At 34.8% G+C, this 12430-nt stretch overlaps 1 protein-coding gene across 6 annotated transcripts in view; it reads left to right on the forward strand.

Annotated features, from left to right (window-relative positions):
• LOC143463297 (alcohol dehydrogenase-like) overlaps window positions 1-7354 on the forward strand; it is a 16508-nt gene extending 9154 nt beyond the window's left edge. For 5 of the 6 annotated variants that reach the window (XM_076961752.1, XM_076961755.1, XM_076961751.1 and 2 more), the window contains 6 exons: window positions 483-621; window positions 3913-4073; window positions 4220-4329; window positions 4481-4657; window positions 4861-5010; window positions 6166-7354. In XM_076961752.1, the coding sequence (XP_076817867.1) occupies window positions 483-621; window positions 3913-4073; window positions 4220-4329; window positions 4481-4657; window positions 4861-5010; window positions 6166-6294 (866 nt within the window). In that variant the 3' untranslated portion in view covers window positions 6295-7354. The remainder of the gene's footprint in view (window positions 1-482; window positions 622-3912; window positions 4074-4219; window positions 4330-4480; window positions 4658-4860; window positions 5011-6165) is intronic. The other variant, XR_013118284.1, reaches the window with a different exon arrangement.
• Window positions 7355-12430: the final 5076 nt, after the last annotated feature.

Raw genomic sequence — 12430 nt, forward strand, 5'->3', positions numbered from 1 at the left:
CCATGACACAGTAAGCAATGTTGATTTTGCATTTAGTCTTATTAGAAAAGAATGGAACTTTGTACTTGTGTTTGAATACATGTTTGAATAAGCTTTCAACTCCGCCAATATTTTTTATTGTGCCGTCATATTTTACTATGTAAATTAGCAGTTACACCTCATATTAAATATATTGTGATGGCACATTGAAAGATTGCGCCTTCGAAGGAAAACTCTTCCAAAACTCGAATCAAATACTGCTATGTTGCTTTACCAAACAAACAATATACATACATACATTAGCCTATTTGAGTAATGTAATCATGCTTTGGGTAAGCAAACTGCAGCACAAAACCTGCAATAAATGTGCGTTGCAACATCAACTCTCCCTTAGGTTGTGTAATGTGAATATTTTCGTAAAATAGTTATTTAAAGAAAGTATAAATATCGTTTGTTGTGTATACTTGTATGTTGAACAATGATGGACCATTGTGTGGTAACAGGTGATGCTAAACTAGAAATTGGTGATGAGGTGGTCATATATCCTTGGATAGGTTGTGCAAATTGTAACTATTGTAACTTTGGAGACAACAATCTTTGTTTGAGTAAACATTTGTGGCTTGGCAACGTAAGACCTGGAGGGTAAGTTTTTACAGTCACTTGTTGTTATCATTGTCACTATGTAAAAATGTTTGTGTAATGAAGTCGGGTGTAATTTCCAAACAAGAGTTTTAGTGTAAAAAATTTTCATTTGTGATTTAAAGAAATCCATCACTTCCCATGTCCTTTTGTTGCCCAATCTAGGCTATCCTTTACCTAATCACACCATAAAGATAATCTCACTGCATGCAGATAATCTGAACCTGTTTTATCTTATCATTATTTTTTAGGGTAATTTAGGGTTAGAGACTTGAAAGTCTGAATGTCACTTGTGGTGAAGAATCAAGGCTAGAGTGACTCATCATGCTTGGTGATTTCTGGTTCTTAACATAACTAAATTTAGTTCATTTCCTTGATGTCTTTTGAGATTTTAACTTACTTTTTATCTGTAGGATATGTATTACCAACCATATTTACTCGATTAAAAACCGCTCTAGTATTCTTACTTGACCGAGTGTGGGCAGATTTCCAACACTCGCATTCAATCGACTACTATTGCAGCATCATGCTTAGTGTTGTTGTGTTTAGCATATCTGTATCTAACTTAAGCTCTGTCTAGATGAATGAAAAATTAGATGCCAAGTCATCAGGTCCACTGGATTAATTAATACACTTTTTCAATTAGTGGTTTAGATAAAACAAATGCTATTTAAATGTCAATTTAGTTACTGTAATTAGTTTAATTAATAGCTAAGCGTTGATTGGCTGCTTAAGTTTTTCAAAGAGAATGTACTGTATATGCAGGGTATTATAAAAATGCAATGCAATAAGAAATAAATTGAGAAAAACAGCAATAAACCAGTAATAGTCGGTAAATACATTAGCATTTGAATCAGAGCAATTACATTTGCATTTGAAAAGTTTGTTATAACTACTAGACTATGTTACTGTAGTTTGTATTCACATTTCATATACATTTGAAGCATCCTGTAAAATTATTTTTGTTATCTGTGAATCATTCATTTCCATTGATTTTTTGCTGAATTAACAAAAAGTCATCACCTTGTGCCAACCCACATGTGTGCAGTGTACCTGTAATTAAGTATTTCAATCATGCACCACTCAATGCGCTTTTAGTCAAGCGAAAAACGGGCATACTTATCATGCTCCCATGATTTCCATAACATCAGGTTATACAGGTCAACCTGTATTATCAGACTTTGTGTGCATCACTTGTTATACAGTGAGACCTCGTTAATCCGGACCCCGATGAACCGGAATCCCCGCTATCCGACACAAAACTGCCGGGAACGGATTTCTTCCTATGCATTTTACCCCTTTAATCCGGAAACCCCGCTGTCCGACTCCGACACAAAAGTTTTGGAACAAATGTGCTAAATCAATAGCAATAAAATCCGATAAACCGGATTAATTATATATTAACAGTTAAGCGAAAATGATTCACGATTGTCCTAATACAGTATGTAGTTAGTTGACGAAACAATAGCCGATTATCTACGCATAATAACGTTGCGGTCTTTATTGATTCAAAAGTACAGTACTGTACAGCATTGCGCTTTGTAAAAAAATTTAGCTGTGCTATTCAGTATGCTTGCATCAGAGCCACCATCTACAGTACATCGGTTGAGTGCGGCAATCTATTGAAGACATACTGCTGCAACTCAATCGTGCTATCAGCTTTTGATATCGCATTGCGCAAAGATTAGAAACAGGTCAAAGAAAGTTCAAGACTGCTGGTCCCGCCGGAATGCTTCGCCATGCAAGAGCGGTTGTCAAACCGATTTGCGGCCGCATGTTCGTCACTTCTGGCTTAGAGCATTCGTCTTTAATACGGTGGTTCTGGGGTTCGACACTGGGTCGGATCATACAAAAAATATAATTTTATTTTAGTTGCTGTCCAGCCAGAAACTCGGTACTTAGAATTGGAGTAAGGTGCATACTGCGTTTTGAACACGGTACTGCATTTGCAAGATTGATTGATTTTTTACTTTCCGATAACCCGGATACCCCGCTAAACCGACATTTTTTGACGAAACGAAGTGGTCCGGATTAACGAGGTCTCACTGTATATACATTTTCTTTAAGTCTCCGCCTGACTTGAATTTCTAAATCTTAAAAATTAGTGCTGCATCATAAATTATAGCATATCCAAAGCATGCTATCTTCATGTCATGGTTAACAAAGCTCATTATACTTAGCCTTAATGGGATATAATAATTTAATGACAGAAACATGCAATTTTTGCTATGTTATCAACTTATCATATTAGTTTTGAATAAATATGGCAAATATGTTTGTTATCCAACATATTAGGAAACTGTATGCATAACATTTGCGTTTCAAGATGTTTTTCCAAACCAAATCCAATACGTGAAAGAAGACAAAGCTTCATGAAACCGACATTTATTTTACTACCACATTGTTTTCGTGAATTATCCTAAAATAACAACAAAAAAATGTTATAAAAAGTCACGAAATCTAAAATAATTAGCAAATTTACTTACCCATTTACTTCCACACAGTGATAAGTAAGGAGAACAAAAGCCACCACATGTTCACATACAAAATACGATTAGTAACAATAATTATATTATTTATCATTGTATGTCTTGTTAGACAGAGATTTAAATGACATCTTGAAAAATGCATTTTCACTCGAGCTACCGCAAAAAAAATATAGTAAATAGACCGAAAAATCAGGTGAAATATTGACTTATCCAGTGGCAAGATTAGTACAACAAACATCAGCTATTTGTGTAATATTCAACAATGATAATGTTTTCTATTCATGAATTGATTTGTTTGAAACGTTGCTTCAGGTAATTATAACTGAAAGTATGATAGGACAGTTACTTGACCTTAAAGAGTTGGACTCTATTTTGGTCATCCCATGCATATTCACCATACACTTAACTAAATGTCTTAAATTCTGCTGAAGCATGTGACTTATACTTGATATTTTACAATGATTATTATCATTTCGATATCATGTGACCTTTTTGATAAATTTCAAATGATGTCAATTGTCTTTCCTAGGTTGACTTTGATGTTTTGAAATGCATTCATTAGCTTTTGATGGTTACCTATTATGTTTTGGCTTTTGTGTATTGAGCAACAACGTTATGTGGTCGAACCTTGTTGTTATCATGTGACCTTTTATGAAAATAATTAAATTCCCCATAATTATAGAAAAATATATTTGACTTAGCTTATAGATTTTAAAATATTTTGGATTTTTTGTAGATATTGAAGCAAATGCCGATAAATTTACATCTATTTGACACTCACAAAATTGCATGTTCGTTTTTTCAGATATGCCAGTTTTGTTGTTATTCCAGAGAGAAAATTTGCCATAAAAATTCCTAAATCTATACCTCTAGATGTAGCATGTATGTTATCGTGTTCATGCCTTACAACATATAATGCTGTTATCAAAACAAAACTAACTATAGAAAAAGCAACAGCACGCAATGGTAAATATGTGCATTCAACGTTTAAAAAATCTAAGATTTTTATATTTAACAGAAGACATAGTAATAACAGCGTTTTTTAAATTCTCAGCACTTTCCAACAGGATATTGTACGGAGAATTTGTCTTTTTTAAACTCTTTATATCTAGGAAAAGCAAACGTTCTCATTATTGGTGCTGGAGGCCTTGGATTATGGAGCATACAAATGGCTAAACATATCTTACCAAAATCAACCACAATTACTGTGGCTGACATTAATGTAAGAAAAGTTTAATAAACTGGTTGATAATAATTTTAATATATTTATATTTCTTTTTCAAAGTCTGATTATTTTGTGACCAATGTTCAGTAAAGTAACTTTTACAGATGTGCACTGTTTGTATGTTTGTTTTAAGTTGTTTTGAAAATAGGAAGAGAAACTGCAAATAGCAAGAGATCATGGTTGTCATTTAACATTGTGCTGGCCCTCATCGTTGACAGACAATGAAGCCATTGCACAAGCCATGAAAATTGGTGGTTATGATGCCATAATTGATTTCGTCAACACAAGCAAAACGTCTAATCGAGCATTTCGTTGTTTAGGAATGGTGAGCTGTGTAACCACTTTCAGTTAATTATCTTAATGACTGTTCTTTTATAATATATGTACATCTCAGTTGTATATGTAACTTGCATGATGTCTGCTGTTGAAATAAGTGTTACAAGTTTTTGTCATACAAACAAGCACGAGTATTGCTGTTTAAAAATTTTTGGGTTTATAATTATTTTTTACTAATTTGGTGGTCTTTAGGAAGGAAAGCTTGTGATGGTAGGATTATTTGGTGGACAAGCTAACTATTCATTGCCAGGTATGATTTTTGGAGCAAAAACTGTTCAAGGTGTTATTGTGGGGACACTGCAAACCATGAAAGACATGATCAACTTGGTAGCTAAAGAGAAGGTAATGGGTCAAAAGCAAATTGTTCGCAGCAGAAAGTCAAATAATTGTTAATCAGAGGTTAATACTAAAAGAGTTTATTTGCCAAAGTTAGCTGTTAAACTCCGATTAAGATTCCCATAAACATTATTCGTATTTCAAGGTGGCCGTCAACCTATCAAAAGATTTTGCTCAACTTGATTTTTCGATGCAAGACTGTACACTAGACTAGTAGCTCATGGAAAACTTCCGTCTATCTATGTTTTACATATTCTATTTGTCTCATATTTTCTGTTTATTAGTGGTAATGATTTAGAAGAAGAATTTAAGTATGCTCTGCAAACCAGAAATAATGATTTCCGTTTTGCCAAATCAATTACGTATGAGATGTCTATAGTGAATTTCACTTCATTCTGGTAATGCAATAATATAATTAATTAACTCATTGTAGATTTTGCAATAATTTAGCAAGGTTGGAAAATGAATATTTTCTTACTAGCATGTTACAGCAGAAGTAAACCTTGGTCCTTCATTTTTTTATTTCGACTAACTAACTGACAAAGGTGACATATAGTCTCAGTACCAAATCACCGTTTAGAACAGTTTCCATTTGGTGTTGGCCTGTACTATTATACTGCTACATCGTGCATGCAGCACTCAGTAGTGGTGTTAACTAAGGCCAGAGCTGCTGTGTGTAGAGAAGCAGTCCCAGCTTCAATCCACCAGGCCCGCCATTTTTTTTATGGAGGCAACGTGACATGAGACAAGGGCCCAATGTTTGTGGGCGAGATGCTCAGTAACATTCAGTTTGCTTAAAGTTATGCCCTCAATGTTCAGTTGCATTATTGTTGAAGCAACGATTATTATTAAACCTTTTCTTTGCAAAGGCACATTCCTTGCTGCTGAACGTTTAAGGTAGTATCCTACAGTAGTATGATTTTACAAAACATTTTATCGAAACCAAAAAATTGATGCTGTTATTTGTGAAGTTTTTAATTTGGCATTACAGAAATATGCCTACAAATAATTACATTTATGTAATTCTTTTTTCCTACAAATCTTTACATAGTGCTAATTTTAGTATTTTACCTGATATTATATGTCCTCTATCTTAGTAAAAAAATTTTTTTCATTTAGTAGTTTAACATGTTAATTAAATTTGTTATTTTGCATTTGCAGTTAATCCCACCCCCCATGAAATACTTCCAACTCGAAGAAATTACAGATGCTTTAAACCTGATAAAAGATGGCAAGTTGAATGGGCGTGGAATCATAAATTTCAGTTCTTCTGGATCACATCACCTATAACAGCAATGTTTTATTGTACTAAAAATACCAATTTATTGGTGATGATTACTGCCATAATTTGTAAATTACCTATATCCAAATGTAAGTTTTGTAATTTTTTGTGTGCAAATAGTCATACGCTTTACCACAACCTATGAACCATTGTTATCATTTGGATGCTGGAACATTAATTGGCTTCTAAGATTAGATGTCATTCCGGACATTTAAACAGTTGCCTCACTTGCCGGCAATGTCGTAAAATATAAAATCAAGTGAACCTAAAAATTTATTAAACAGGTTTTTGATCAAATCTGTGGAATTGCAACTATGAAATAAAATACTGAAAGATTGAATTTGTTAAGATGTTCCACACTATTGTCTGATGTTGTTATTTTGAAATCATTCAAGAATACAAATTCCTGAAATCAAGCTTCTCTTAAATAATTAATTAATCAGTAATATGATGTTACAGCTACACAGCAATATGTAGATGGAAGGCGAAGGTTGTGAAACTTAGTCAGATTTTTTAATTTTCACTGTAACTCAAATGCTATAAAATTGTTTGCCAATGTGCCATTTGTAATGACGTATTAAATTACAAATTGTTCATGTTATTAAGAAAGTTGTATTTTGTTTGGCTAGATTCGTGTCATTTAAACATCTATATATAGTTTTACGTTGTTATATATCCGATAACTCCTGAAAAGTTATATAGTTTGCTGAATTTCAGACAATATATGTGGTTTTGGGAAGTGTTTGTAGTACACTTAAAATGTTACGAATTTTGTATGTCTTCCTGTTGGAAATTTCTCACTGACGTAATAGTGTTGTCAGATTGTTAGTGGTTAAAAAAGAAATAAAAATGAAACATTTATGTGACGTTTAACAGGCGGCCTAATCTGATTGGCTGTAGCATACGGCGATAAAAACAAATGGTTTTGGCCTAATAGTGCTCTTATAAAATGTCGCTTCTAAACAGTATGTTTTGGAAATTGTAGCCTACATGCATGATTTCTTGTAACATGTAATTACTAATTAGTACGACTATATTTTTGGAATATAAGAATTGGGCTTTTGTGAATGTTGTGCTTGTTAAGGAGTCAAAAGTTTTTAGACAAAAGGAATTTTAAGGGACAATTAACGCCTTTGGCTTTAGATAATTCAAATACACTAACATAGCATCCTATAGCTGAATTCTCAGACATTTTATTCCACAAAAAGGATTACAATGTTAGAGATAAAAGTAAAAACATTTGCAGAGAATATTACGAGAGACCGTGAGCAGGTTTTTTAAGATTTGGCTTAAGCGACCGGTAAGAAACTTTAAAAGACCGCGACTTTTAAATACTATAACTGCAATTTTTTTCATGTTGTGGCAGAAGTATAAACTTTAAGGAACCGTTAGTGAAATTTAAAACTTTGTTTTTGGTCCCCAAAAAAACACTGGACGTAAACAGAGTTGAAAAGGGTCGGGCCTATGACTTTTCATGGGGCCTATTTATTTACAAATCACATTGATTGTCACGCCACCATAAAGGAAGCATGTAGCCATTACACCAGTGATTCCCAAACTGTGTGCCGCCACAGATTCTCAGGTGTGCCGCGAATCTTTTTGGAATTTTGGAAAAAAACTGTATAAATATTTAAAATAAGGCATGCAGACAAGCATATGCGACTTAAAAGCTTTCTAGCTGCTTCAATAGCTGAGAAATAAGCACATGTGACGATGAAACCAAGTATGGCATTGTCGATAGAGTATAGGGTAATTTTTTAAAGCAACATTTCTTCTCTTGTAAGTGTGCCGCGAGCGTTTTCTAATTTTTCTAGTGTGCCACAAGCTGAAAAAGTTTGGGAACCACTGCATTACACAAAAGTTAAGATGTAATGTACAAGAAATACGACTTTTTATGTTTTTATCGATTGTATTCCAACAGCGCAATAACTAAGCGTCTGTTGGCGACCATGTAGGCGAGATGAGGTCCTTTAGTTTGTGTTCTGGTTTATCCTGCATTTAAACTCATTTTGCAGTACATAAAGACTACAAGCCTTAACATTTGATTGGGAGAAGTTATCCTATATAACGTGTAGGATTTTACATTTATGTGAAGTCAATTCAAATGATTTCCGATCAAGTGCCACATTATTTTAAGAACTGTTTCAAAAAATGAACGATTTTAATGCAGTAAGATATCGGTTAAGTTTGCAGCTTGAATCTGAACAGTTTGTGCGAACTTGAAACGACTCAGTTTCAGTTTTAATTGTTTGGAAATAAATCGACAACGAAAATAAATTGGAAAGGCAAAAAAACGCTGTTTTTATGGTGCATTAATACAGACGTGACAAAAAGACAAAAGAAAAAAATTGCTCAATTATTGGCAGTTATTTCGTTAAAAGCGGCCATGAATGTCAGCAAAGGATACTCGAAGAAATGAGCGTAACCAGGGCCGGTGTTACATACTACGGGGCCCAATTTTGTAACTGTTTACGTGCCTCCTTAGTCCTTGAATAAACCACACGTATATGAGTGAATATGCCTCATAAGAATACACAAAGATTGGCGTTTTATTTTATTCTTACTGTATTGTGTAACACACGCTAAGGATTGCGTCGAGGAGAGGAGTCCAAAGATTTCGTGACTTTACCCAAAAACAATGCTTATAAACGCCTCGAATTGAATTTTCATATTTAAACGTACGGGAAATTTCACAAAGCTACTTTTCTCTGTCGGGTCGCAATTTACGCAATGAAATACAGTATTTCTGAAAGAAGTGGAATAACATCGCTTTTTTTAAGTCAGGACTTGACCCGTCTGTGTAAAAAGATGGTTAGTCAAACGTTTCTTAAAGTGACAGCAAACTATAGTTTGCATTTTATATGTTAACACTTTTTCGGTATTTTACAGTGCCCTGAAATTTCATGTAATGAAATTAATCAATTTCATAGTTTCCCAGCAAAAACACTGCTTCAAAGGTCCCCAGTTAAAATAGTTGCATCTGCTATACTCTGGCTCTGCTGCTTTGGCTTAGAATTACTCAATTTTCCCAACATTTTTCTCCTACTGGTTTATTGTTTTAGAATATTCCTATGGATCAATTTTTGTTCTGGCGACTTCTGACTTTTTATTTTCTCGCTTGGAATTATCTGGTTTGTCTGTGTGGTAGCCGATTGGTTAGAGGGCAGGGTTTACATTAACAAGACTCGTGTTTTTTGTATTGTCTTGTTTATTGCAAAAGTTACGATGCCAACCGTTGTAGTTACGGTACATCACAATAAAACACATGCTCAGGCAAAATTAACGAGCAGGATATGTTGGCGATATCCAGTGGTATTACCTTTGTAAAACCCATGGACAAGGAATGAACGAGGCTTACTTCTGTTCAGTGGTCCTGACGAACAATTTCAAATTAGGGGCAATACAATAAAAAACAAAAAAAATGTGTGACAGTCGGAAGTTGCACATTGTAAACAGGGTTTGAACGATGAGGAGTCGTTGCCGGGTTTAAGTCGTGCAGTGACTTTCCTCAGTCCGTGAATAAAGATTATGACACCATATTACCGTATACAATACCATTGACAAACTCTGTTGGAAATTTTGCCATCATTTTTACCACAAAATATACTAAATTTTTTTATGCTTGTTTATATATTTTCTAGCTTACTATTTGTCTATGTCATTAATTGTTTTCAAGTTTTTGTCCTGTTTGGAAAAATCCACTTTGTTTAAATCTGTACTTGAGTTTTACGAGTCACCATCAACTATTATCTTCTGATTCTCATTTATTATCTCGTCTTTCCCTTGTAGTGTTGCTCATCTTGTCTGCTAAATAACGGCAGGACTAAAAGTCTTTATTTTTCTATTTTTTCACAGTTCATATTTTGATTTAGTCTTTGTTTACATATGGAGGCACACAAACGCTCGTTAAAGACGTCTCTCCACATCGAGTTATGCCTGTGCTTCGACACATGTTTGTCTTCGACACACTGTCGTGGACAGTGTTTTTTTTTAAGGTTTGACTCTAGTGACCAGTAAGAAAGTTTGAAAAACTAAAATATCGAAATACTGTTAATATCGTTAGTAGAATCATATTTTAAGTCTTTTAAGATGCCATTGAAAAAATTTGAGAGACCGTTTTGGTTCCTCTAAACACCTTAAAAAACCGTGACGCGACACCTGATCGAAAGACACTTTATCGAACGACACTTAATCAAACGACAGTTTATCGAAAGACACTTAATCGAACGACAGCTGATCGAAACGACACCTGATCGAAACGACAGTTGATCGAACGACACTTTATCGAACCGACAGCTGATCAAAGCGACAGTTGATCGAATCGACTGTTGCTTCTCCCGCACACAGTCATAGCAAAACGTGGCGTACAGTTGCATTGTTTGCTGTAGAAAATTGAAATTTGGTGACTTTTCATAAAAAATGTTAAGCTATCTGCCCATGTTTGTTTGATAAAGTTGGATTTTGTAATTTTTGAGATATTGTGATATTTATATAATTTTGCTCTGTTTCCGCATTGAAGCGTATTACTCATTTACGCACCAATAACTTGACTAACTATTCTCTTTCGTTCTCTTCTCACAGCGGGGGCGCGGCGTAACAAGAAGAATTTCTAGAAATGTGTCACTTTTAGAAATACCTAATTTACACTAAATTCACTTTCTTTAGTTTTACAATTATGATGTATACAGGAAGCCAGATGATGTTTCTACTAACCTGTAAAAATCTCATCAGTCTACGACGCATAGTTTTCTAGTAATTAACGATTGCAAATGTGTGTGCGGGGTTGGCCACATCGAAGCCATTTATTTTGCGCTGTCGGTCAAGCTGGGATAAAGACTACTTTCAAGAAGCTACTTTGTGTAAAAGTCAGGCAGCGACATGCCCCTTGCTATAAAATTTTGCCTTCAATTCCTTACTCTTTGTATCTATAATGACTAGTCTAGTCTACTGTACAGACAATCTCGTACTTAGTAATTCTCGTGCGTATTCTTGTGATATCTTATTAATATGTGGGCGGGCCGGCCGCCATGCGAAATCGAACACTTTATGATACAAATATAAAATATAGATATAAAATATAAATCGTCAACTTTATGATATATACATCACAATTCATTAATGCACACCATTACAAAGACCGCACATCACAATGGCTCATTGTTTCAATGTTTGAGAAACACGCAAAAATCTTGCTTGAACTGTCGGTTCGATAAAGTGTCGTTCGATCAACTGTCGTTTTGATTAACTGTCGGTTCGATAAAGTGTCGTTCGATCAGCTGTCGTTTCGATAAAGTGTCGTTCGATCAACTGTCGGCTCGATTAACTGTCGTTCGATAAAGTGTCTTTCGATCAGCTGTCGTTTCGATCAGGTGTCGTTCGATAAAGTGTCTTTCGATAAGGTGTCGTAGTACCGCTCCGACGAGGAGTCATAGCGAATAGGTGTGAATTTTCAGTTGCTTTGTACGTTGGGCAACTTTTCGGGCATGGCCCAACCCTTTGAATTAATACATCATGGCGGATTAACGCACATAACGCGTCGATGTTCAGGTCACATGGAAAGAACCTCTTGAAAAGCGCTATACTTATTGTAATTGTGCGTACACTGTAGTTCTGATACTGTGCATTTGTTATTACTAATTACCATGTCTGCACAGTATATTGTGAAATTAGAAATCTTTTTAAACTTTAATGATTATATCTCTGCCCTATATCGGGTTTGGTGACACTTAATCACGCGACACTTAATCACGCGACGCTTAATCACGCGACACATAATCACTTGGACATTTAATCACGCGACACATAATCATTTGGACATTTAATCACGCGACACATAATCACTTGGACATTTAATCACGCGACACATAATCATTTGGACATTTAATCACGCGACACATAATAACTTGGACATTTAATCACACATTTACAGTATCGAAAATTGTATGTCTACACACGAAAAATCATGTGCTGGAATGTTTCTGGTATTGTGAAATTAGTATCCATCGGAGACTGTAGAGCGGCCGTACAGTGTGCAGTCTGCAGTTCGCGACGTTTTCTCTGCAAGGTCCGCTTCAAAGATTGCTTTTTTGGCAGCGCCATGAGTACACCTGGTTCCAAGTCTCTGCTTAAAGACCCGATGACGTT

Source organism: Clavelina lepadiformis, chromosome 6 (genome assembly GCF_947623445.1).
Source record: "Clavelina lepadiformis chromosome 6, kaClaLepa1.1, whole genome shotgun sequence".
Taxonomy (NCBI): Eukaryota; Metazoa; Chordata; class Ascidiacea; order Aplousobranchia; family Clavelinidae; genus Clavelina; species Clavelina lepadiformis.